Source organism: Melanostigma gelatinosum, assembly GCF_949748355.1.
Source record: "Melanostigma gelatinosum genome assembly, chromosome: 14".
NCBI classification, from domain to species: Eukaryota; Metazoa; Chordata; class Actinopteri; order Perciformes; family Zoarcidae; genus Melanostigma; species Melanostigma gelatinosum.
Genome location: NC_136647.1, coordinates 5,330,658 through 5,352,621, shown reverse-complemented (window position 1 = coordinate 5,352,621; position 21,964 = coordinate 5,330,658). Strand labels below are relative to the sequence as shown.

At 42.2% G+C, this 21,964-nt stretch overlaps 1 protein-coding gene across 4 annotated transcripts in view; it reads right to left on the bottom strand.

Annotated features, from left to right (window-relative positions):
- Positions 1-369: 369 nt before the first annotated feature.
- Positions 370-21,964, bottom strand: part of dbn1 (drebrin 1) — a 74,997-nt gene continuing 53,402 nt past the window's right edge. Inside the window, exons 2-14 of one of the 4 annotated variants that reach the window (XM_079283149.1) lie at positions 20,823-20,878; positions 18,600-18,712; positions 15,819-15,908; positions 13,540-13,686; positions 13,091-13,168; positions 12,194-12,345; positions 11,614-11,671; positions 10,862-10,918; positions 10,470-10,584; positions 3,938-4,066; positions 3,269-3,750; positions 3,061-3,160; positions 370-2,903 (exon numbers count right to left, since the gene is read on the bottom strand). In XM_079283149.1, the coding sequence (XP_079139275.1) occupies positions 2,848-2,903; positions 3,061-3,160; positions 3,269-3,750; positions 3,938-4,066; positions 10,470-10,584; positions 10,862-10,918; positions 11,614-11,671; positions 12,194-12,345; positions 13,091-13,168; positions 13,540-13,686; positions 15,819-15,908; positions 18,600-18,712; positions 20,823-20,878 (1,633 nt within the window). In that variant the 3' untranslated portion in view covers positions 370-2,847. The remainder of the gene's footprint in view (positions 2,904-3,060; positions 3,161-3,268; positions 3,751-3,937; positions 4,067-10,469; positions 10,585-10,861; positions 10,919-11,613; positions 11,672-12,193; positions 12,346-13,090; positions 13,169-13,539; positions 13,687-15,818; positions 15,909-18,599; positions 18,713-20,822; positions 20,879-21,964) is intronic. The other 3 variants (XM_079283150.1, XM_079283151.1, XM_079283152.1) reach the window with 3 other exon arrangements.

Sequence of the window (21,964 nt, the reverse complement as noted above, 5' to 3'; positions counted from 1 at the left end):
CAAGCTGTTTCCATGTTTCCTTTTTATTATTTGACCTTTTCTCTCTCTCCACATTCATGGATTCCATCTAGAAGAAGTTAAATCTGGGGAAAAGATATTCATTAATTTACTTAATTTATAACGATGTATGGGACTGCATCATCCGAAGTGATAGGATTTGTCATTATTTCTCTTTTTTTAATGATATTTTTATTATATTATTGTGATTAGCTGTTGTCTCTGTATTTCTTGGATATTCCATTATGTATTACAATTATGTTTATTCCTGCCTATTGTCTTTATTTATATAGAGTGCAAAAAGTTTTTTTTACTATTTCTAGATTTCTTTTAATCTGCAAACAACGAAATGAATGATGGTACAAAAATGAATTCAAGAGTTGCGTATTTATTCACTAATTTTACAGGATTTAATAAAATGAGGCGGATGTTGGATGCGAGCACGTTCTCCTCCTGTCACCTGATCATTTAGGATGCAGAGGTATAAATCAAACCAGGTCCCCAAAAACACCCGAGCGAGCGACAAAACTCATCTAAAGAACACACACAAAGTATCCAGGTGCTGTACACACACATACACGTGTTATTATTGCCTAGGAGTTTTTATTTTCTACAGGAATTTACAGCAAAAAAAAAAAAACTAACAATGTTGTTGCTAATATTCAAAAAGGTCCTGAAAATCAATTCTAGCACACTTTGACAGGTATTAAAAACACGCACACCTCCCGTCTCAGCCCGCCCCACCTCACACTCCAGTTTTCAGGGCAACTAAATATTGCATCAATAAAAAATAAAATACATAATGGTACTTTGTTTTTTTTGCATGGCACAGAACAAAAGCAGTCGGGCAGCAGACGTGGGTCAGAGAGGGATTGAGAAGTTTAGCTTTTGTTTGACGCTGCTTGGAGTGACCGACGTTTTAAAATCTTCAATTATTGTCGCACGATCACAATGCCGATATGTTGGCCGAGCAACTTTTATCGATTTTTTCACAGGCTACTCTTCTTCTACTTGAGTTTCTGCTCATCAGCTCGGGCCGCTGAGCCCTCTGGATCTCTGCAGAAAGACGTTCAGAGATGACTTCATCCTGTTTAGGTGCTACAGAAATGATAAAGTCACCCTTTGATGGTGGCATTCCTTCTAACTTTACAGAGGCCTTAGAAGGGGGCGGTCAGGTGATTATTGCACTTTCTATAAAATTGAGGAACTTAAGAGTGGAAGCAGAAGAGGCTGAGTTATGTTAAATTTAATCCCAGCTGGGAAGGACTCTCTTTTATATCGTCATAAATTACTCACATATGTAGATTTAAAGGGGTTATTGACTGATGTAATTGTTCTTCCTGTCGATGCGGGCTGTGATCCATAGATAAACTGGTATCTACAAATACGATTGACTCGATTTGACAGCTTACTTGACTCGATCAAATCAGGACAGTAGCGCTGTGATCAATCATGAACATCTGGTTCTCCATGCAGATGAAAACAAAGTCATGAAAATAGTATTTGCAAACACCGTGTGGCCCAAGTTTGCTTCCAGCTGTTTCATCCCATCCTCCCTCTGTCATCCAGCATCTAACTCAGCCTCCGTCTGAGTGGAACAATAAGGCCTGACTGCCAGAAAATAACATTAAAAAATTGTTCTTTTGAAAAATTTGGAAAAGGCAGGCGTCCTGCCTCCCAAACCTCCTCAACTCTGAACAGGAGCTGTGCTCACTGCGGTCCAAAAATACCCACATCATGAAGGGCCTGGTGAAAAAGTCCTGTTTTTAGCTTTTGGAGACCGTTCAGAAGAATCATACAAAGGATTCATTACTTTTTTTTCTGCTGTGCACTAGCTGAATGTGTTTATTATCTTAAAGCCAAACTCTCCTACAAAACTGGAAAAATATCTACATTATATTCATCTAGATCAGATGAAGAGCTTTTTTCTTTTGCTGTGTAAATATATAAGTGGGATAAAAAGGATGATTTTTATCGAACCAGAGGGGAAGGTTTGATTGAGAAGCTGCAGTTGACCTACGAGGAGGCAGAAACGGAAATCAAAGTGCACCGGAAAAAAGCAACCAGATTTACAAGCCATTTAATCTTGAATTCAGTCTTAAAATCATACAAAAGCAGCGAAAAAAAGAACGAAAACGGAGCCACGATTTGACTGGATAGATTTCTTCAGGGTCCCATCAGCTGTTCAGATACGCCACAATAAATAACATGTTTCACCTGTTTCTGATTAAAGTGAGGGCTAAATACAAGATTAACTGACTTGCAGAGGCGAATATTTTTGGCGGAAGGCAGCAGGGAGGAGGGAGGTGAAAAAGAGGTAAGAGAAGAATCAGAGAGTGAAGATATACATGGCAGCTGTGATGATCCACTGTATTAGTTTTATAGGGTGTTATTAAAGCTCTACAGACCAGGTGTGTCTGTCACACACTGGGCTTCATTGTCTCTAATATGCAGCAGTGCACTACGTTAACGTGTAATAAATCATTTACACAAAATAAAAGCCCCCCCCCCCTCCCATTCCCAGCTATTACATCTGCATAGCAAAGAAAAAAGAAGAAAAAAAACAAATAAATAAAATAACAAACACAGAAAAAAGCCCAGAACTGAGCCTTCAAACCATCTTTAAAGATAACTCAAACCCCGTCTTTCTTCTTCTGTTGGCTACTGTTTTGTTTTCCTCTAAAAGATAATACAGAAGTAATTTTGATGCAAGATTCGTTATTATTGTTACTTTTTTTTTTGTTTGTTTGTGTTTTGTTTTTTAGAAAAAGAAAAAAAAAAACAGTTTCTTCATGAAGCGCACTTCCTACTTCCTCTTGGTCCTCTTGGTGGTGGTGTCTGATTGACTGGTTAGTCGTCATCATCGTCAACCACGGGGTCCGTGTCCCAGCACGTAATGTCAATCTCTGATCACACAAAAACATATTTGACTGATTATTTTCTGGTATGATAGTGCTGCACATCAGACAGAGGTGTTGCTTATATTTAGCCAACCCTGGGGTTGATTGTTACTTTAGAATATTTAAGAGTTAAAAGTAATTCATCATCAGACAAGTATCTCACCTGGTGGCTTGTTATAAAAGACAGGCGCAGGTTTAGCCGAGGACTCTTCTGATTGGCCAAATTCTTCCTCCTGTGATTGGCTGAAGTAGCCCTCACTCGCCTATAAGAAGCGTCGGACAAATAGAAGGAGAAATAAAACCATTAACAGAGAAAAAGACAGAAAACATCTTCACAAAAGGGCGGCATGATCATTAATAAACTTTCTGACCTGAGTCCCTTCTTTCAGCAGCGTCTCCCCATTGGTCATCAGCCGCTGTCCATCGACCAGCTCCTTCTTTTCCCCAGATGCATGCTGCAGTGCATGCTGGTAGCTGAGGGTCATCTGGTCGGAGCCCATCACGTCCACAAGACTGGCGGGGTCGTCCTCGGCGCCGGTGGCCGAGCAGTAGGTCCCGTCCATCATCTCGGCGAAGCTGAGGAGGGGCTGAGGCTTGCCGCTAGTGCCGGGTGGAACACCAACGTCACCCATCAGGTCCACCAGATTGGAGGACTGGGAGGTCTGGGAGGTCTGGGAGTGGTTGGGGGGAAGGTCGGAGTTGCTGTCCCACAGGTTGACCAGGCTGTCCGTCCCGGACTCCCACACAGAGAAGCTGGAGGAGTCGCGGGCCTGCGGGGCGACGCTCTGCACGGGCTTGGTGGGTGTCGACTCCTGCACCGACGGCGTCTGCTCCTCTTTTGGCACCGAATCTGCTGGACAAAAAAAAAGCAGAACACCAATTGAATCCCTATATTTTGTCTTAACACAGCCACGAGTTGATTTGCAGATGAAAAGATGTGTAAACATCTACCTCAACAGGACATTCAGTTGAAGGATGCATCGAACCTTTGCTTCAGCAGCATCTCAGTGACTTTATTTCAATATTGACTTCACTCTTACCCCACTCGTCTGTGCAGTCCTCCTCCTCCTCCCTGCACAAGTCCTCTTTGATGGACGGGGTGACTAATTTAGGAACGGGCGACGCGGCGGCCATGTTGCGCTCTGTGCTTGCTTCATCGTCATCGTCCCCTAGAGGCACAGAATGGCACAGCAACATCGAAAAAGGCACAGAGCAAAACAATATTCACCAAAATTGTCCCTCAGTAACATGATTGCACTCATAAACCAGATGTGTTGAACATCTGTAACACAGAATGCTGAACTGAAACGCCACGACTGGTGGTTTATTTTGTCAAAATATACCAGAATTTGGAATAATGAACATCAATCTGCTTTTAGAAAGTCGACTGAACGTTTTCTTTGTTGATTTATCTTGAATCAAATAAGATAAGAGGCAGATATTTAGTGATCTGACCTCCAATCATATCCTGTGTTACTTCAACGCATCCAGCAGCAGACAAAATCACAGCAATCACATCACTTGTTCCATCACAGGACCAGCAAACAGACACAGTCACTGAGCTAATCAGACTCTTTGTGACTCGAGTTGGTGACACCAAGCTGTCTGAAGGACTATAATCGCATTCAAAGTTGTATTTTTTAGCATTTTATTCTAGCAGCTTGGCGCTAGAGATGTCAGTCTGCAGATCAGTCGGCTGGTTCAACACGTTGATCCAGACTGAAATATTTCAACAACCATCAAATGGATTGCCATGGAATTTGGTTCAGAAAGTTATGGTGACCAGAGGTTGAACACTAATGACTTTGTTGATCCCCTGACTTTTCATCTAGAGTCTTTTTTACATTTTAAATATCCAGTTAAATATTTCATAATCTACAAAACGTATTGGGACAAATTCTGGTAGAGACACTCATTGTCCCCAGAGGATGTTTACTGAAGACTTTGGTGAATCCTGACTTTTCTCCTCGCGCCACTATGAGGTGCACATTTGTGGGTTTGAGTGAAATGACTCGAGAGCTATTGGATTGATTGCCATGACATTCGGTACAGACATGCAAGTTCCCCTCAGGATATATCCTCATGACACTGGTGATCCTCTGGCTATTCATCTATCGTAATTTAAATTTGTCACACACCTTGGTTTATGACAAAATATCTGTAAAACTAATGACATTTCCATCGGCCTCAGCTGTACTTTCTGTTAAGTTCTAATTGCCGTTTGAGACTTGGCAACCCCGTCTTTAGCAGAATCGCAATGTAAGACAAGCGCAACAACCACAGGGCGAGTTACCATGTGACACTTGTCAATAGACGCCTACAGCACACATTGGACATGTCACACAGACGGAGGAAGTATCGGTACCGGTAAATAGGACAGTGGCATATTCCAGGTTAGTTGTCACCAAAACCCAAGACACAATCAGTACAATCCAGCAAGTCATTAAACAGCCATCAGGTATCCTCTGAACATTCATTGTTAAGCCATCGATGCATACGGACACATTGCGGGTGAGTCACAGTCACAATGCTGACGACACATCGAGGAACACATAACTCATTGTGACAAACATCAACACAGCGAGAGTCTAGGGAATCACTTCCACGATAAAAACGTCACTTTCTCTCAGATGTTTGCGGTGATTTCATGCTAGTTGGAGTCAGACGTCCTGTTCAGAAACCAGAACAAGATTTCCCAGAGGACCACGAACACGATAAGACACAGATGAGAAAACAACGGTGTCACTTTGACTGGAAACAAAGGTCTGACCGAGATGTGTGACCTCGTTAAAATGACAAAGCGGGGACTAGCATGGTGGGTTCTCCAGTTCAACTCGTGGTTAAAACCCTCGGAAGACTCTGCGGGATCCAGGCTAATTGCTGGAAGTAGTGGAAAAAGAAATTGATCTTTTACCGATAGATTGTCAATACCCTTTCACATTAAAAGAAGGATTGATGACAGAGAACTTTCTTTGTTGTCAGCTGTCACGAGGGACAGGGATGAACCGGTTCTTTGCCCACCCAGCATAACATCTGCCATCACAGCGCCTACAGACATGCAATAACACACACTGCAGATAACAAAGGTGGTCTGCATGATTTTGCCCAGTAGCTACATTGTTGCTGCTCATGTTCCAGAGCATTTCATATGTTTTTAAAGCAACACATTTTCCAACTTAGCTTTAGAAAGTTGATGCAGAGAGTTTGTTTCTTTTTTGTTGTTGTCCAGGACAAATGCAACATCTTTCCATCGTATTAGTGCGAAGGCAGAAAGATATCTCAAAACCTGGACAAAAGAAATACCCCAAAACCATCTGCACAGTTGGATACCACAATTGTAAAAAATTGTTTTGAAAAAAAAGATTGGAAACTCTTCTTGGTTGATGCATTTTGGGAATTTAGAAAATGTTTTAGTAATTTGCACCCGGCTGCTAAACGGCTGAAATTGTAATGCAAGAAACAGTCAAATATTATAACAGATTTTTTAACTGCATATTTTGTAAATTGAAGTCTTGGATGTTTCTTAAAGGAAAACATGTAAAAACATTGGCAGGTGTTTTGTGCTTGTAGTTAATGGGCTAAAACACACATCACCATTATGGTCTTTAAACAGAACGACATCTAGATCAACTTCACAGAGGTCAGAGGGCAAAGGTCCATATTCAGTCAAAAGGCCAACAAACAACGGTGGCGACTGACGGACGGCTCGACGGCGTCACATTCACACACAAACACTCACAGTTTGGTCAGTCGGTCAGGATTTAAAGCCGCAGGAGGAGTGTGTGTTTGAGTGTGTGTGCACAGATCCAGGATCAGAAGAGGCGTGAGATTGAGGATCAGAAGAGAAGGGAGGTGATAGAAAACCAGTGAGATTCTGGAGTTAAAGTAACAGCTCTCTCTCGCTCCCTGTGAGAAGTAAAAATGACCTTGTTGCTGATTTAGAATCAGAAAACATCAGAAAAAAACATTTACAAAAATAATTCAACATCAGCAGCTGACTGGATGACATCTAAAGGATGAAGACGACAGACTCCACATCTATAACACAAACCGACAAACAGCTTTATGGGTTTCAGCCATAAAGTTTAGGTTTAAGTAGGCTATTTCATTATCTAGTGCGTGAAATGCTTGTGTGCCCAGCTTATTATTACATATAAAAATATGTCATGCTCAAAAAGGGCTTGTTTTTAATGTCCAGGAGGTCGAACACAGTGCAGACACTGTTAGCATCCATGCTACAAATAGTAGGTCTTTGGTGTGTGGTTTTGAACAAAAACAGCAACTTTAGTTGCCTTTTCTGACTTTCCTTTGAAGGATAATTTTGCGCCATTGTTATTTTGTGTTTGATAAGCTTATAAGCTACCATTGAACATACTCACAAAAAGTGAAATTGATAGATGTTGAAATATCTGCGCTTAAAGGAAAATCATGGCATTATTTTACATTTGTCTTATTGTCATTAACAATGAAAAGACCAAAACCAACATGAGTCCGCCTCTCAATCCTGTCTGACTTCCTGTCGGTGTCTCTCAAATCCAAACCCATTGGTTGCCACTGAAGACGCAAATCTTTAAAAACAACTCACTAAAGTAGTTTAATTAAAAAAGAGCAGACTACAACAGCTGGTCACTACATTTTTAAGTAGTTTGTAGGAAACAGTGCATTGGTTAGGGACTATTTTCAGCAGCGGATTAGTCAACATTTGGTGCTATGATGAGTATTATTTACGGTAATGAAGGAACATGTCTCTGTGAAACAGTGTGGCTGATTGGGCTTAATAGTTGTGGAGCTCTATAGCACAAAGGAAGGAGATATCAGGCACACACAATATGTGTTTGTAGGTATAGTCATTGTTGGTTTGGGGTCTTTTTATGGGATTTGTTGACAAGAAGAAAAATATAAAATCAACCGACTTATCCTTCAAAATAGATAACGAGACAATATGAGAATGAGCTACTTTAAACTGTAACCTAAAGAAGTTATTTGGAGATGAAAGTGTTCAGTCAGTGTTGGGGAACGGAGGGCAGGGCTAGAGGGGGAACTCAGCGGGAGGAGGTTTTCAGGGCTGGTGGGCAGATGTGTGGGGTGTGAAAGTGTGTGTGTGCTACGTGGAGGGTCTACGAAGATGAGGAGCTACAACTGAAATCATGAAAATGCACGTGGACTTAAAAATGAGATAAAGCGTGTTGGTCTGAGAGGCATCGTCTTACCAGAAGAAGACGAATCATTTGGACATTAGTGTGCATGTAAATGCATCTTCTTAAGCTCTCACATTTTCAATTCACATGCAGTTTTGCTTCAGCCTCCATATCTGTGGAGGGGATTGGGGAGGGATCCATCTGTCTCCTTCTTCTGCTGTTTATCGGTTATGTGCTGTACCTACCGGCTGCAGCGGCGGGCTGCGTCCGTTTGTGTGGCGGGGTGCGGAGGGGCGACAGGCCCCGGGATGGGGGAGTCGGACTGGGGCTGCTGAGACTGTGCTGCTGCTTCAAGAACGGGCTGTCCAAGCGGCCTGGCGGTCGAGACGACACAAAGCCACACACACACACACGAAGATTCAAACACACACAAACATGTAACAGGGACACGAAGCGAAGCACCAGGACAGAGAGGTGTGAGGGAAGACGGACGAGACAGTGAGACAGGACAGACAAAAAGCAGGAGAGGGAGGGAGAGTAGAAGGAAGACAGAAGAACTCAGAGTCAAGACACAAGAAGTTCACCCCCAGAGGAAAAAGGACGAAGCAGAGAGGATTGTGGGAAAGGCCCGTGAAAACCCATGAAGAAGAAAGAGAAAGGTGCCAGAGGATGAATATCACAAAACGGAGAAATCAAAGAGCGGAGGAGTGGGTGAACAAATGAATGAAGGAGTGAAATGAGAAAGAAGGAATGGAGATGGTGAACACAAACGTGAGGTCAAATGAGTGAAGAGGTGGATGAAGAAAACCCGCAATGAAAAAACAGAAAGAAAGAAGAGAGAGAGAGAAAGAAAAGTCGTTAGTGTGACTTCAAACAAACTGGCAGGAGCAAGCATGCAGTTAGGCAGAAATGAAATGCTGACGCACTTTGTTTTATCCTCAGGTGTCAAACTTCCATTTGTGCTCCATTGAAGCAGCAGATTTCACAATAATGAATCCCAGAGAAGGAAAGTCACTGAAAACTGAATAACTGTTGGTGTTTAGACGACGCGAATGTCTTGATTATTTGCTTGTTGAAAATCAACACATTGTGAAGAAAAAAGTCTGGTTAGGACTTACTGAATGAAATCATTTGAGCAACTCCTCTCTGCTCAGAAGACACACCGGAGGCATTTTAGTGAGAAAGTCGTTGTGAAACCGTAAATATATCAGAAAAAGTGAGGGGGACATGTTCCCCGCTGGACATTACATCCTTGCCACTGAGATTTTGACTCTGTGTTTGAAGCCGGGTCATGACAGAACACAAAGGCTGCACACAAACAACATACAACAATGCAAATTAAAATTGCATAAAAACAAAAGGTAAGGTGTCCAAATGTGCCCCAAGGCTCAACAGCAGCCATCCAACAGTGACAGGAGAGGGATCGGCTGCTGCTTTTTACAGCGTCCGGCTCCTTCGTGCTGCGGTTCCAGATGTGAACTTAAAGCTTTTTCCTCTTTCTGCTACATGAAGTTTTTTTGGGGGAAAATGTGCATCTCTGTGAACGACAGTTTCGAGGTCTGGCTCGAAGGAAACAGCAGCTGAGGAGATGTCGAACGTGATAAATGACACGTTGAACTTGACACATGATGATTCAGATGCAATGAACCTTCACACCCGCCAGTACAAATGTCAGGAACTTGTACTCAGTGGTGTGAAAGAAGTACGCAGATCCAGAAATATCACAACCTACAAATACTCCATTCCAAGTACAAGTACTGATTCAAAATGTTACTATCGTTTCTATCAAAGTATTACCAGTAAAATGTATGAAAAGAAAAGTAGCCATGATGCAGAATACTTCCTTTCACAGTGTTATATTATTCTAGAATATAATATTTAAAGTCATTTAAAATGCACTTTGTCAATGTTGAGCACATTAAACATGATCTACTACTGAGTAGATTAGTAGTTTAGTGCTTCATAATGTAAGAATACCATGTTTTCTAACTAAATAACAGGAAAGAAAGTAATGAATATATTTCCCTCTGAAATATATTGAAGTACAAGTATAAAGTACCATCAAATGGAAATACTCAAGTGCAATTTTTAACCACAGAACTTGAGTAAATGCACTTGTTGGAGGCAACAGTTTTTTACTGTCCTGGATTAAGACCATCGATGGAAAGACGAGCACAGCTTTCCTGATTTATGTGATTTTGTTCGTCAGCGCAGTTAATCGTGCTTGTTTTCTTTATGTTCCACGAGAATGTTTTCACAAAAATGAATGAGAATAAACTTCTCAATGGGTCACAGCCTCAGACTTCAGAGTTAACTTACATAAGTCCTCTCTACTCGTTGGTATGTTGTTTTTACTTTGTGGTTCAGAGGTTCACACGAGGACGAAGTGGACCCACGTAGAAGACGAGTGTGAGGTGAGTTTGAAAGTGCTTACCGGTCCTGTGGATGGAGACGGGTGAGGTGTCGACGCTGATGGTCATGGCTCTCTCCTTCAGCTTGAAAAACTCGCGAGGGTTTTCTGACCGCTGAGCGATGATGGCCTTCGCCTCCTGGAAACACACGGATAAACACAGACTCTCTGGATCCTGTTCAGTTCATGTTGAGCAAATAAAGCAAAGAACTACAGATTCTGAAATGATTCATTGAGCTTAATTCAATATGTTTACTAAGGGAATACATTCATATTGATCCTCACCATTTAAACTATGCTGATATAAAACCTGCAGTATAATAGTTCATAGAATACATTCTAATCTAACAAATCTATAACTCTTAAAATAGGTTTAATACATGTCTAATGTCTGATGAAAGAGTAACGTCGCTCACCTCCACCTCAGTCTCCTTCTTGTCCAGGTTGAGGTCCTCGAGGCTCGGCTCTGCTGCCTGCAGAGAGGAAGAATACAAATTTAAGATGCAAAAAGAAAAAATGAACGAGCTGCAAAACTGTAATCCAAAAAGTAAAAACCTCATTCAATGCTTTTAAAGACTCTCCCCCCCCCCCCCCCCCCCATCAGTAACAAACAACGCCTAAATTCTCTTGAGCAAGGCAACGTAACTGCTCTGCGTGTGAGAACTTGCCACAAGGACAGAGATCAAGATGTTCAGGAGATTAGCTGAAATATCACAGCTGTGCTGCAGCGGTCAGCTGATTGCAAGATGAGAAAAACCACACACACACACACACACACACACACACACACACACACACACACACACACACACACACTGATGGACTGAATACACTCACTGCCAGACTTGACATTTTTGGGAAATCACACACAGCGTATAATCACTCCCTTCAAACACAAACCCCACTGTCAGACAAATTCATTTCGTTTTTGTGTCGCTGCGTGACAAAAACCAGAGGCGTTCAAGTGTTCACGGCCTTTTGGGAAGGAAAGTGATGCTTCGGTGGGAAGAGGGAAAAGAAACGGAAACACACCAGCATACAAGGAGCCTGAACACTTCTAACGGCATGAAGCAAGTCTCCAGGAGTAAGATGATTCATGTAGAAGTAGAATCTTGTGATTCCATGATGATGACCAGCAGCAGAGTGATTTAAGGTTACAGGAACTCACTATGGTGGTCTGGCTCCGCAACCTCTCTTTGGACTTTTCCTCCTCCAGCAACTTCTTCCTGCTCGCACACACATGAACACACAGATCAGGCAACACTTTACACACCCGAAAAGTAACTTTGCATAATCAAAGGCACAGTTCACCCATAATCAAAAACACAGCTCTTTCCTCTTACCTGTGGTGCTGTTTATCAAACTAGATTGTTTTGGTGCGAGTTGCTTAGTTCGGGAGATACCGGCTGTCGATGATTCAGCTGCTGCTCGACGCAGACGTGCCTCTTAAAGTCATATCAAACCTAAAATGCAGCACTGACTCTTCCTATAAGTTTCATGAATATGCAGATCCTCTGCTGTAGGTGTCATTATGTCATCGTTTCTCTTTTAGAGATCATAAATAACAGAGAAGATATATATCAGGAAAGTGTCTTTTTAGCCAGAGGAGATGAAGATCAGTCATTTGCGTCTTTGAGGCGCAGCGCTGCTTTTATGAAGCGGGGCACCGGCTCTGTGGAGGACTTCCTCTGCAGATGTTGATCCTGAAATAGATTTTCTAGAATTCAGAGCACGATGCTGTTCCTCACCTGTGCTCCTCGATCTGCCTCTCCCTCTCGCAGTACCTCTGCTCCCGGCTCTCCTGCTCTTTCCTCTCCAGCTCCATTCGCTCCTCGTCGAAGCGCTGCCGCTCCTCCGCCACCTTCTTCTTCTCCTCCTCCTTCCTCACCTCCTCTTCACGCTGGAGAGCAAACACAGCAAAAGGAAGACATTCAGAAGGGCGTCGTCGCCTCGCTGCCCGTCGGTCGACAGGTTGAGTCATTTATTTCACATCTGCAGTTTGTGAAGCTGTGAAGAAGCACGCTGTCTTTTCACATTTAGTTTGAAGCGCGCTGAAGGCAACACAGCTGGAGGACGCAGCAGTGTTTGACTCCTTCACTTCCACTCTGCTCCTCCCGAACACAACGGGGATTCACATCAGCTTTATTTATTCAACACTCCTCAGACACAGACTCATGTCTGAGAGTGATATCAACCTTCTCGTCTAAGTTTTTACAAAAATGAAACTTTAAAACTCAGCTAATGAGGATAAACTCCTGGTGAATGTTTCTAAAGGAAGGATTCCTAAAAACTGCTGCACTAGCATTTACACTGTCTTTACCAATGTAAATGGATGCCCTCGGACTTATTTAAAGTTGGGTCCAATTTTTGTACTTTTGTTTGTGGTTTATCTGTGAAAACAACAGGTCAGCGGCTGAGATCTGGCAGCAAAATCGAAACGCAAGCACAGCGTTTTCCTCATCAACTTTACGACCACACTCACTTCTCGTTCCAAATAAAGTGCTGGTGAGTACAATGTTATTACAACGGATAGTTGTATTAAATCAGACTCATGCTTTGATTTATGATTGTTTTACTAATGATGCATGATTAAAAGGTTTCTTTCCTTCCCTCCCATAATTTCCTTCTCTTCCCTTCCCACTTACCTTGGCCTGCTCCCAAAACTCCTCCCTATTGATTTTCTTCATCTCCACCTCTGCATTGGTCTTCTCGTACACTGTGCCCTGCGTCGGGGGAGAGGGACAGACAAAGGTTGGCTTCCTTCAGTCAGACGAACAGCCAGGGGAACAGTGTGTCTGTGAATGTTACTGACTGTGTGTGTTCATGTGAGAGGTGTTGTTACTGCTCCCTACAAAGACACGAAGTCACCCATGTGACACGCTCAGTGTCAACTCTTTATAAACTCCTCTCTAGAAACTCCTCGCTAGAAATCCCAAAGTGTTCAAATACACTTAATATGTCAGGAAATAACAAATCACAAAGTCCAGCTCTGTTAGTTCTTCCTCACAACCTTCGTGTATGATCAGACTACTCTGACTGATGAGGCAGATCTTAGACTGGGCGGTCCTTTAAGATGCAGAGTCTGTCTTCGTACCACGTCTGCGTGCTCTTCCTCTCGGGTTTTCAGGCGGCTCAGGACCGGACTGGCCGCCACCACCACCGTGCCGTTGGTCAGCCGCTGCCCGATGGCTGACGGGTCGATGTCGTCCAGACTGCTGGCGTTGACGGTGACCTCCACTCCCTGAAGACAAAGTCATAAGACGAGGCGTCAAAATGAGGATCGCAAATACAATTTGTGTCTGTCATCATCAACATTCTTCATCGGGAATCATCACACACAGTGAACTTCTGCTTTGTTTATTTATTCTTTCCAATTTAACTTTTTCTGCGGTCAATATATGTAAACTAATTCATGCACATTTATACGGTGCTTTGTCAACACTGTCAGATTATAGTCGTGCCAATAAAGCCATTTCATTGATCAATCAACTCTAATTGTATTCAATGAGTCTTACTAGATTTTATTCTATTTATTTAATATGATAGAATGTCTTGTAAAGTATATTGTACAGTAATATAAATCAATACAGTGGTGTATACTAGTGTCAAGAAAGACTTTTGTGACTGTGTGTGTGTGTGTGTGTGTGTGTGTGTGTGTGTGTGTGTGTGTGTGTGTGTGTGTGTGTGTGTGTGTGTGTCCCTAAAAGGACCATTGAAAGCCTCGTTGGTGTGATGAAGTCAATGCTGTGTGGGAGCGAGAACTGCCACTTAGAATAATGACACTACAGAACACACGCACACACTGGCTGGTATTAACACACACGCACACACAGTCATGAACACACACATACACACACAGGCTGTTATGAACACAAACACACACAGATACATAATACATAGAGATAAATAAAGTGTCACCTCTATTTTATGTAGATCTTTTTGTGTACTCATCAAATGCAAAACTACACACTCACTCAGCCAGGTGTGCACTTGTGAATAAACGGTTTGACACACACACACACACACACACACACACACGATCCTCCTACAGGTTTCATGTGCTGGAGCTTCTTTTCCCACAGAGAGTTGATTGAAAACAGATGAACATTCAAACATTCAGTGTGTGACACAGAACTAAAGCAGATTATACAAAACAACCAGTATCACTGCAGATGGGCTGCATTAGATCAAACATCGTAGTAAAACAACCAGTATCACTGCAGATGGGCTGCATTAGATCAAACATCGGAGTAAAACAACCAGTATCACTGCAGATGGGCTGCATTAGATCAAACATCGTAGTAAAATAACCAGTATCACTGCAGATGGGCTGCATTAGATCAAACATCGTAGTAAAACAACCAGTATCACTGCAGATGGGCTGCATTAGATCAAACATCGTAGTAAAACAACCAGTATCACTGCAGATGGGCTGCATTAGATCAAACATCGTAGTAAAACAACCAGTATCACTGCAGATGGGCTGCATTAGATCAAACATCGTAGTAAAACAACCAGTATCACTGCAGATGGGCTGCATTAAATCTAACATCGTAGTAAAATAACCAGTATCACTGCAGATGGGCTGCATTAGATCAAACATCGTAGTAAAATAACCAGTATCACTGCAGATGGGCTGCATTAGATCAAACATCGTAGTAAAACAACCAGTATCACTGCAGATGGGCTGCATTAGATCAAACATCGTAGTAAAACAACCAGTATCACTGCAGATGGGCTGCATTAGATCAAACATCGTAGTAAAACAACCAGTATCACTGCAGATGGGCTGCATTAGATCAAACATCGTAGTAACCCTCTGTCGGTAGTCGAGCATGTTGAGTTAAAATGTTTAATAAAATGAGAAATCTGTCTTTCTACTGAACTTCATGACCTCAGTTAAACTTGCAGGTTTCAGTTAAACCTCAGAAACGACGACTGCTAGAGATGTTCAGGTGATCTCGACGGGACAGTCGGGTTCAGACTGAACCACAGGTGAAGATTAAAGAGCCACACAGGTTCAGCCTGTCGCACCTTTCTGGGTCGTCTCACTGAAAAATGAGTTTCAGAGACTTTGCTTCCTGCATTGTGGTCATTATTAAAGAATGAAAATAGCTAAATTATAAGTACACGCAACAGCACTTTCAACTTAAATACTTTGATTCTCAGGAGTGAATAATTTGCCCCTGTTGCGTGAACGTCATTCATTTCTTTGACGCTGCTTGAGTTTTTCTTTCTTTCAGCACTCTGAAAGTCAACGGGAGCCCTGCGCTCTGAAACCCATTATTTCAATAAAACACATGTTGAAACACGTTAAAAAGATCATTTGTACAACTGTTGCAAGAGAATTCATTTAGGAAAATGTTTCAGTACCATGGAGGGTCTGACCTGTAAGAAGTCTGCGATTGTGGCCACGTGGCTGGCACAGGCACACTTCCTGGCATCCGGCACGTCTTCCCCGACCTGAGCGGGAGACAGAAGAAAGGATGGAGGGAAAGGGGGGGGGGGGGGGGGGGGGGAAGAAAGAAGAGGAGGAGAGATGGTGAACTTAAAGCGTGACGCAGAAAAAGCTCAACAGCACCAGCAACATCTTGTGTTTCTTTCCCCTCGTTCTGGTCTCATCAGGGCCTTTTGTTCAGCCGTGGTCATGTTGGCTTATTGTAACAGCTTACATTACGACAACAGACCGGATGTCTTTCAGTAATCACGGCTCAGTCAGACCAACACAATACAAACGCAATAAGCTGCAATTACAGAGAGCGAGCAACTCGTGGCAATTTATCTCTCAATATCAGTATTTATCCACTTTATCTGTCAGTGTGTTCGTCTGCGTGTGTCTGACTGAAAGAGAGAGCGTAAGAGAGATAACTTGAATGGTTTTGCAGTATATTTAAGACTGTTTGATACATTTTGGTAATGCTGGATGTATTTTATGGTGTATTTCTGTTCACTTTCGATACATTTGAGTTGATATCTGGTCCATTTCAGCCCGGTTTACTTTGGTCCGGTGCTCTTTGGGCTGTTAGTGTTGCTGTGTCACATTATGACGGACTCCTCAGTCTCTTTATTTCCCTTTCCGTGGCCCTCGGTGTAGGATACCGACGCAACGAGGCGACCGTCATGAGACGCACACGTACGTCGCCGATGTAAACCCATCCACGTTGTTGGTGTTCATTTGTTTTCAATCAGATCAAATCGTCAAAAACATTTTCTACTTCCTCCATTTTCACACAAAAGCCAAATTTCACACTGAGCTGATTAAAAATCGTTGAAAAACAAGAGGTAATTCACACCCACCTCCCCCTAGAGAAATACATCCAGCACGGACGGGGCTATAGACATTACAATAATGTAGGAAAGGAAATGAAATATTTGATCAGTAAACATCAGCAAATATGAGACTTGCCAAATTCGTTAACAAACCTTTCATTACATTTCTTTTGAGATATAATTGTTATTGCAAACATAAAGATGATTTAAAGGATACTTTACATGGAAAATCATTGCTTCTGAACATAATCCTGTAACTGGCAAAAGAAATTAGTCGCATATGAACTTTGTTTCTAGGAGAGCAGATTGTTTGATTCCACCTCTCTCCGTCTCTTTCTGCACTTCTCTCTATTTCTCTCAGCGCTCTCTCATTATGCAGATGAAGTCGCTCAGGGCGCTCCTGCTGTTGTCAGGTTGAGGCAGTAAAACATTCATCTTGCGGCTCTCGGATGAACTCAGACTGTGTTTAAATGCTATTAACACACTCTGTTGGAGGCTCTCAGTTCGGTGGAATGAGCTCCAACATCACAAGTGATGCGTTTCTTCAGGTTACATTTCCTTTACATCGTGAATTCATTGGTGGACAAACGTCTCCGGCTCGGTTACATGTGCGGCGACTCGTCTCCGTTTGGTCAGTTCGGTCTCTGTAACGTTCATCACAGCCACATCTGCTCTCTTGGTAAAATCACCACATAATACATCTGTGCTCTCCAAAACACAAAACCACGAGACTGACACCTGATAAACCTCAGCCACATGATGGAACTTAACACCTTTTGTTGTCTGATCACAAGTCTTGGTGCGAACACACTGCTTATTTGTGTCAGATCTTTTCATAAAAATAAAAAATATCAATATGATTTGTTAAAACTGACTTCAAAATTCCCTTTAAACACAGCGAGCAGCAATATATTCATTAATAATCCCACTGTTGAAGTAAGCATTTGGTAAATATAGTTCCTGTTTCTATATCTATGCTACAAGTAAACAAATGCTTTCAAAACAACACAGGACTTCTTCAGTCGGTACAAAATGACGCCCTCCGTCCTGAGACGCTCAATTCAGATTAAAAAAAACTTTAAAAGTAAAAATGTCATAAACGTCAGAAGTGGCAACAGATGAGGGATCCTTCTTAAAATAATGGACATACAAAGGATGTTGTATGTGTTTCATGTAAAACCAGAACAACTCATAAAAACAGAAAGTAAAACAAATCAAATGAAGATGTTGTAACCGTCATGGCCTGCAAGTGGAGCCAGTGTTTACGTTGGAGGAGCTGTTATTCTCTTTGCTTGTTTGTGGCGACATCAGCATCTTACACCAAGTGGCCACTTTATTAGGTGCACCTGTGCAATCTGATGCAATTAAGTCAAGTTCCGTCACAAATAACACCGTGACAAAGTTCATAATGTTCAGTTTTCTGTGTTGATGGTTTTTCTTCATTGTGAGGGGTACAACAAGACCTCAATGCTCGAGCAAATAATTGAATTAAAACCTCAATCACAGTGTTTAAAACATCAACAACAGCACAAAAAGCATCATAAAAGTAGACTCAACAGCAGAACAAGAGGATTTATTACACAGAGTACTTCACGTCTGCAGCAGCAACTGTGTGAGAAACGTAACATCATCCAATCACAGAGCTGCAGCCTCAGCAGCAGAACAGACAGAACCTGGCTTCAGGTCGTTCCCGTCGGTGACACGGCGTGTCCTTGTTAAACAAACGGTTACATTAAAAATGTGCTGTGACCCTTAATGACTCCAATATCCTCCTTTAATTCCTTTGAGGACATTTCGGTGTGTGTGTGTGTGTGTGTGTGTGTGTGCGTGTGTTTCCTGGAGTGTTTGGCGTAGCGTCATGCCCCCCCTGACCCGGCGACTCACCCAGTTGATGAGGATGTATCGTGGCAGAGTGGCGGCGGGCTCCTTCAGGCTGCAGAAGCCGTACATCACCCTGGCACTGTCAAAGGTCAGCGTGATCTCTGCCAGACCTCCTCCTGCACTCACAGAACAAGAGGCTGCATTACTCCACCAGCCATGCTTCTGTTACACCGTCCTCTAGCAGGAAGGAGCATGCTGTCGAAATACACAAACTGGGAGAATATTAACAAATGAATCAGCTCGTGAAATAAAGCAATCAGAGATCTTATAATGCAACTCTGCCAGGAAGCGAGAGATGCACCACTATTTCTTTACAAAGTAAAGTGTTGCTTGCTTCTATATTAACGTTCAGAGTTTTGAATTATGCACCTCTAAGTCGTGTTTTGAATGCATGACCGTTAATTGCAAAGGAGTGAATTAAGTAAAGGATCTTTTACTTAAGGAAAGGATCAGTGGTGTTGTGTTCCAGGCTGCTCATGATCCTGCTTTCTGCATCTCAGCGTAGCTTTCAGAGACGTCTACGCACACATTCGCAAACACCTCGCACACAAACACACAAACATGACTGTGCTCCGCTGGAGATGCGAGGAGGCAGATGGATCCCTCCGAGGTTTACAGTGCGGATGAACAAACTGCGTTTCCTCTCCGCGGCTGCTGAAATATTCACGTCTCTCTCTCTCTGAGGAGACGCTGTCGGCAGAAGTGGCTCTTCATCAATGCAGCGCTCCAACAATAGTGATGCAGACGCTTCTCTGTAGTTCACTCCTCTCATGGGATCAGCACGTTTATATTCAGGAATTATGTGCAGATGATTGCATTAGACTCACAGAATAAGACCACGGGACGCGTCTTCAACAACACATTTCTGAAGCCAAAACCAACAATGTGTGTGTTTGTCTCGCAGCACTTTCTGACTTAAGAAGCTAATCAAATATTTGACAATTTCAGATTCTTGGTGCTTTTTGGATTAACTCATGTTTTGTTTTTAGCTGCAATAATTTAATTTGTGCCTCTGACTGTCTTTTTCTCCATAGCAACAGCAGCTAAGGCTTTTCTTTTTCAGGTGTAACCTGCCTGTGCTACCATGTGACGTGATTTGGGATTCAGCTTTTCACATCACAACATTTTAAATACTCTCATTCATAAACTATCTTTTGAACGATAATATGATCCGGCACATAACTTCCAGATGGCAATGTGATCAGTTTTGGGGAGCTCTGATAGAAAGATTAGTAGTTTGTTGGAAAATAGGAGATTAGGATCATTTTTGATTGCTTTTCAAGAACATTTGACTTTTTTCCATCACTGGAATATTGGTCAACTGTTTTTCAGGTTTTTAAGGACCCAAGGGAACTCTGTTTAAGGAGATCACTCAAAGAGGACTACTTACATGAGGAGAAGTACAGGTGCAGGAAGCCAGCAGCTCCTTCACCATGTTCTTCCCAAAGTGAGGTTAAGCACGTTAAAATGCTACTATGTTGTTTATTACATCAGATCACATTAGGTTCCGGTTTGTGCATAAATCATAAACTTTATTATGAATGTATCTAATTACACATCCCTCCATCGGTTATATTCATCAGTTTATTGTCTTTTGAAATACATTGCTTACATTTTTACACTCCAACTGCTCCGATAAATATCTTTATTCGATTTCCTCCCACTGTGTGTGCTCCAGGGTAGACATTAACACTCAGGCCAAAGTCTGAGTTACTACATTAGGTATACAAATTATGTTTTGCACACATGACAAACACAATCAAATTTGGGTGAAATGGAGAGAAATCTACAATCCTTAAAGTGTATAAGGGTTATGTCCATCTGTTTATTTGCAGATTCACACCTGCCATGGTGCAATGATGTCATTAAAGGGAGGCAGAAGGAAGACCCTTTCATACTGCATGTGTGTGCATGAAATACGGAGGAGAGTCATTAAACGGTAATGATCGTGCAGCGCGTCATTAACTGTGGTAATAATGAATCCAGCTCAGAAACAATCAGGAGACAAAGAACATGATAACTCGCCCCCAAGCAACATCAGAACCTGCAGAGCTCATCAAAGATGGTGGGCAGCAGCAAATTACAACCATCTCCACACATGACGTTAACATGCTGATACAGCCATGTTCGTTATGACATACAAAGAATGAGAACAGCAAGACGTCGCATGTGGGGGAGATTACAATTCATGTACTGGATTTGCTGACAAAAAAAAAACAGACTTACCGCCTGATGATGCCAGTTTCAAATCATTGCTCTCATCCTCATATGTGTACAAGGCCCTGTTAGAAAGAGAGGGAGAGAAAGAAGACAACGTTTCACCTTTATCAATGTTTACAGTATCACGTGGCTTGTGTTCGCGGCCTGGACTCAAGTCAGAAATCTGATGACTTTACACTTAGCGCAAAACATGGTCCAGATTCAGTACGAACTGTAAATGCACCTGAAACAATTAGCCGAACAATTAAATCATTTGAGAGACGTTTCCAGCAGCAAGACTTTGAGTCGACGGCCATAGCGGCGTGTTAGCATGCTAACATGAGCTAATAAACACAAAGCACAAAGCACAGCTGGCTGATGGGAATGTCATAAGATTTGCAGGTATTTGATCACATTGGTGACATTTACATTTTGACCTGATGGTGGCGTTAAAGGAAAAAGCAAAGTCAGTAGGATTCATCCTTTAGGAACCACAAATATCTGCACAAAATATCATCACAATATGTCTAACTTTTGTGTGCACAAATATAAGAGAACAAGACCAAAACACCTTTGTTGCCCTCTCCACCAATGTCTTTTTTCCCCAGCATAACAGATACTTGTGCGTCATCTAAAATCAATTATATGCATGCCCACACACACCCTCATTCACACACTCGTACCCCTCTGACCGCTTTGGCTGAGGTTAAACGAAGAGATTTAGCCGACATCTCCAGATTAAAACCGTCTGACCTCTTCTTATGACCCTCTTGTCAAATCTATTAAACTGCAGGTCAGAATTAATTTATTCCAACAACACAACAAGCCTGTAACCATACTACCTACCGTACGTCTTGTGAAGCTGCCTGAGGATTGTTATCTTCGCCACTAGTGGGGTAAAAATGAGAAGTTTGACCTGAGGGTTGTTACCAGAATCTAACTGGTTTATCTTCCGTGTTGGTCGCCATTTTAGGGACTTCTCAGATTTAGCTCCGTACTGACAGACTTGGTTCAACTTTCATCTTAACTATAAAAGGCTGAGTCCTGTGCATCATTTTATACACACACACCAACAGCTTCTATTCAAGAAATACTCAGATTATAAACTTTAAGCAATACCACACCATAACATATTCCATTACAAATAAAGGTGCAGTTAAAGTATAACA